This window comes from Juglans microcarpa x Juglans regia, chromosome 8S, assembly GCF_004785595.1.
Source record: "Juglans microcarpa x Juglans regia isolate MS1-56 chromosome 8S, Jm3101_v1.0, whole genome shotgun sequence".
Classification (NCBI taxonomy): Eukaryota; Viridiplantae; Streptophyta; class Magnoliopsida; order Fagales; family Juglandaceae; genus Juglans; species Juglans microcarpa x Juglans regia.
Genome location: NC_054609.1, coordinates 7,361,392 through 7,365,665, shown reverse-complemented (window position 1 = coordinate 7,365,665; position 4,274 = coordinate 7,361,392). Strand labels below are relative to the sequence as shown.

Here is a 4,274-nt window from a genome sequence, read left to right as displayed (position 1 = left end):
ATCTCATAATTATTTATTATTTTAATATTACTTATTATATATTTATTATTATTTAATATTTTATTATTATTTATAGAATATCTATAATACCTTCTGCTCAAACGCAACAATATATCAAATGAAAACAAATTTACAATATTTATTCATGTCGATGTAAATATTTTGTATAATATTAAATAAATAATAAATAATATAAATGTACTTCTATACAATTCAAACTAGAATATCTGATAATCAATAGGAGTCATAGAAAGTATATATGGTAGAGAATTATGAGGAATTATAATCAGTTACCGGTGGCTGAAGTTTTCTGGATGGGAGGGAGGAAAGCATGGTCTGGTGCTGGTCGGGGGCCAATTCAACCTGGTCAAAGTTGCAGAACCAAAGGGTCTCATCAATTCCGTGAGTACTGACATTTATGTCTGCAGCTCAGATCTAGGTCAGATGCTCTGTCGGGGAAATTTGCTTACGATGCAGAGTGAGTAGTGTATGAAATTTAAGAAACAAAAAAAGAAACAGAAAACCATTGACGATGAAGAACATGGGAACAGAGATGCTCAATCAAAGGAGCCGAGAGATTTTAAGGCAGCCGAGAAATCCGGCACAGGCAAGCAGCCGGAGAGAGAGAGAGAGAGAGAGAGAGAGAGAGAGCAGCCTAGCATTGATGATGCTGTGGGTCCTCTTCTGTACATTTTCACCCGACTGTTCTTCTATCCCTCGAGTACTCTCTGTTCCTTTACTTTTATTTCTAGGGTGAATCTCTGATCTCATTCAAATAAAAAATAGGATTTTTTTTATTAAATGATTTTTTTAAAAATAAAAATAAAAATAAAATGATATAAAGAAGGGTAAATAAGATTTTTCGTTAAACAAATCACGTGAGATTAAAATAATAATAATATTAATAAAAAAACTTTTCTACTCTTCTTTAGTAATATTAGCTATAATCGTAAGTAGTAGTAGGTATATAAATTTTGTGTATTTATTTTAAAAAATAGTAAAATTTATTATTAAAAAATAATTTTTTTATATGAGTCTTAAATTTATCTATTTTTTTAAAAATAAAATGTGCGAACCTTTTTTTTTTTTTTTTTTTTCTAATCAAGTATATTATAGATAATAAAATATATAATATTTAAGGAGGATCCTTTCCATTATCAATATACAGAAAAAATCTAAAAATTTTATCTAAGAGTAGACTTCTAAAAACATGCTTTATCAATGTGCGAACTTTATATACTCTAAAACTATATATATTATTTTTCTACTTAAATTAAAGGGTAAGAATAAATTTTGAGACTTTCGTCAATTCTTCTCTCAAATAATTGTTAAATTATAAAATAATTCTAAAATGATAAAATATTGATGACGTATTACATAGTATACGAGAAACCATGCATGAACATCAACAAACATTAGGAACATAAATATCTGCTAAGGGGTGGAAAATCAGTTTGTCACACCCTACTTTGTTTTTTTTTTTTTTTAAAAAAAAATTGCAGTTAGTTTTGTTCTACTTTCAATTTTTAATTAATAAATTATTTAAGTTGTTTGGCATGGCTTCTAAATAAAAGGAAAATTCAAAAGTTAATGTACAATATCTACTCATCGATAGATATTGCGAGATACGAGTGTGAGTTGTAAAATTTTCCAAACAAAAATCAAGATCATTTTGGCCATTTCATTTTTAAGAAAAAGTAGAAACAAAAAATGAAAGTTTTAGAATCTTATATAAAAAAAGTTTATATTATTAATCAATCTCAAAATAATCCAAACTAAATATAAATAAAAGAGAAGTATTATATATATAAAAAATTTTTATAAAAATAAATTTATAATAATCTAAGGTTAAATATTAGATCTACTAGTTGAGCCACGCGTCGAGCCGTATAACACTTTACGGAGTACGGTACTACGAGTCTACAAACACCGATTGCAACCAGCTATCCAAAATGTTAAATATAAATTTTAAATAGATAAATTTTATATAAATTTTTTATAAAATAATAAATTTTATTAATAAATAATAATTTTTTTTATATTTTTTTAAAATATAATTTATCTTTTTATAAAAATTTATATGAGATTTATCTATTTAAAATTTATACAAATAATTTCTCATCCAAAATTCCCCGCCCTTTGAAGGTACTCAGCAGCTCTCACCCTTTCTCAAGTCCTAACCCCTTCCCGTTTCACCTGTTAATACGGGCTCTCTCTCTGTCTGTGGCCCGTGGGTATAAAATCCCACTCACTACTTCCAAGACATCGACTCAGCAGCTCTATCCCTTTCTCAAGTCCTAACCCCGTTTCAACTGTTTATACAGTCTCTCTCAGTCTCTCTCTCTCTGTCTGTGGCCCGTGGGTATAAAATCACACTCACTACTTCCAAGACATCGACGCTTGTTTGTTTGTTCTTTAACAATCTTGAATCTTCCCATCTCCACCTAGTTTTGTCTTTTTGTTCCACATTTCTTCACCGGAACCAAAAAAAAACAAAGCCCAAAACATATACCAGCTGCACGCCCTACAAAATGCCATCCGAGACCGCCGATGACAAACCGGCGGCGAGGCTCCAGCAAAGTTTCGGTTATCCTCCACCGCCACAGACCCAGCCCCTCCCTTGTCCTCGTTGCGGTTCCACCTCCACCAAGTTCTGCTACTACAACAACTACAACCTTTCACAGCCCCGCCATTTCTGTAAGTCTTGCCGCCGCTACTGGACCCAGGGCGGGACCCTCCGCAACGTCCCCGTCGGCGGTGGCACCCGCAAGAGTATAGCCAAGCGCTCTCGCTCTAATACTAGTACTTCATCTTGCTCGTCTTCTTCGTCTTCATCTGCCGTGAACAGTGAGGCCTTACCCTCCAATCCCAGTCCGGTTTTACCCGAGATGGTCTCGCACGATGTGAACCTAAACGAGAACGTGGCGACAGTGGGTGGTGCCGTTGGGAGCTTCAACTTCTTGCTGAACTCGCAGGGTCCGGCCGGGTTCTTGGGGCTGAGCGGGACGTACGGGTACGGGTCAACAATACCTGGCTTCGAAGAGATGAGTCTTGGGTTGGCCGGAGCTGGGGCTTGGGCATTTCCTGAAGTCGGTGACTTTGGCGGCGGGACTGGCATCGGAACTTCGCTGGCTTCGGCAGCGTACGGCACCTGGCAGTTGAGCGGTGCTGATGATCAAGGCGGACAGGTTGATGGCGGGGATTCCTTTGCTTCGCCTGACCTTTCTATTTCAACCCCCGGCCAAGGTCTAGAGAAATAGTGCAGCATTTTACCATTTCCAGAAAATGCTTTTTCCTCACTCTTTTCTGGGTCTTGGTAGGGTTTTCGAAATTCTGGGGAAGTGGTCGTATCGTTCGAACCTTTGTGGGTCAAAGTTGCCTTCTTTTGTGGGTCACTATTTGGTGGACATTGAAGATCAGTGGCATAGGGTTTCATAGAAAAATGACCAGAAGGTGGTTTCTTTAGGTAGGTTATGTTTTTGTTTGTTGGTGGCTCTGTAAATCTTTTGGTCTTTCGTTGGACAAAAATGGGGTGAAACAAAATGGACAAGGACATCCTTTTCAGGAGTTTTATACTACAGTATCTACTTTGAGAAAGGCAAATTCTTTGGAACCATCATCATCAATTAAGTTCTTGTTCTTTGTTTTCACTGTTTTGTTTTGGTTTTTGGGCAAAAATTAATACCTATAGTACTTGCTTGAACGTATCAATGGACAGAAGGGTTTGGGTAATCCATGCAAATTTGCAGTTTCCAGCCTCATTAACCTCATGAGGGTTTTGAATGCAAAAATACATTCAACAGAAATTATTGATCAGCTCCCCAGTATCTGTAATGGCCTTTGGATTATGTCTTGTTTGTTCACTTTTATCATGTTACTTTGCAATCCCACCTTTTTCTTGTTTGGTTGGACACTGTTTGATTCCTTCCCCAACATGCACTTTTTCTTCAGCCTGATAGTAGAAACGTTTTGGATAATCTTCTTTTTAATCACAGTTGGAAAATAACTTTTAAGTGATTTCAACATATATAATTTTTATGGACAGGTGTAACTTAAGGCTCTCTTTGAATTAAAAAGTGATCTCAAGTCATTCATTTTATCATTATAATTTTTTTAAATTTTTATATAAAATATAATAAATAATTTAATTTTTTTAAATTTTTAAAATAATAATAATATTAAAAAATAATATTTTATTTAATTAATTTAAAATCATCTCAATTTATTATGTCAACTCTAAATCCGGAACAAATTATTTACTGGATGTTTATGTT

General features: G+C 34.5%; 1 protein-coding gene across 1 annotated transcript; it reads left to right on the top strand.

Moving 5' to 3' along the window:
• Nucleotides 1-2,336: 2,336 nt before the first annotated feature.
• Nucleotides 2,337-3,578, top strand: LOC121243826 (dof zinc finger protein DOF1.6-like). Its single transcript, XM_041141893.1, has one exon. The coding sequence runs from the start codon at nt 2,532-2,534 to the stop codon at nt 3,258-3,260; it is 729 nt and encodes a 242-aa protein (XP_040997827.1). The 5' UTR covers nt 2,337-2,531; the 3' UTR covers nt 3,261-3,578.
• Nucleotides 3,579-4,274: the final 696 nt, after the last annotated feature.

Bases quoted from the DNA above. Each gene is read 5' to 3' on its own strand.
- LOC121243826 (XM_041141893.1), top strand. From the start codon at position 2,532: ATGCCATCCGAGACCGCCGATGACAAACCGGCGGCGAGGCTCCAGCAA.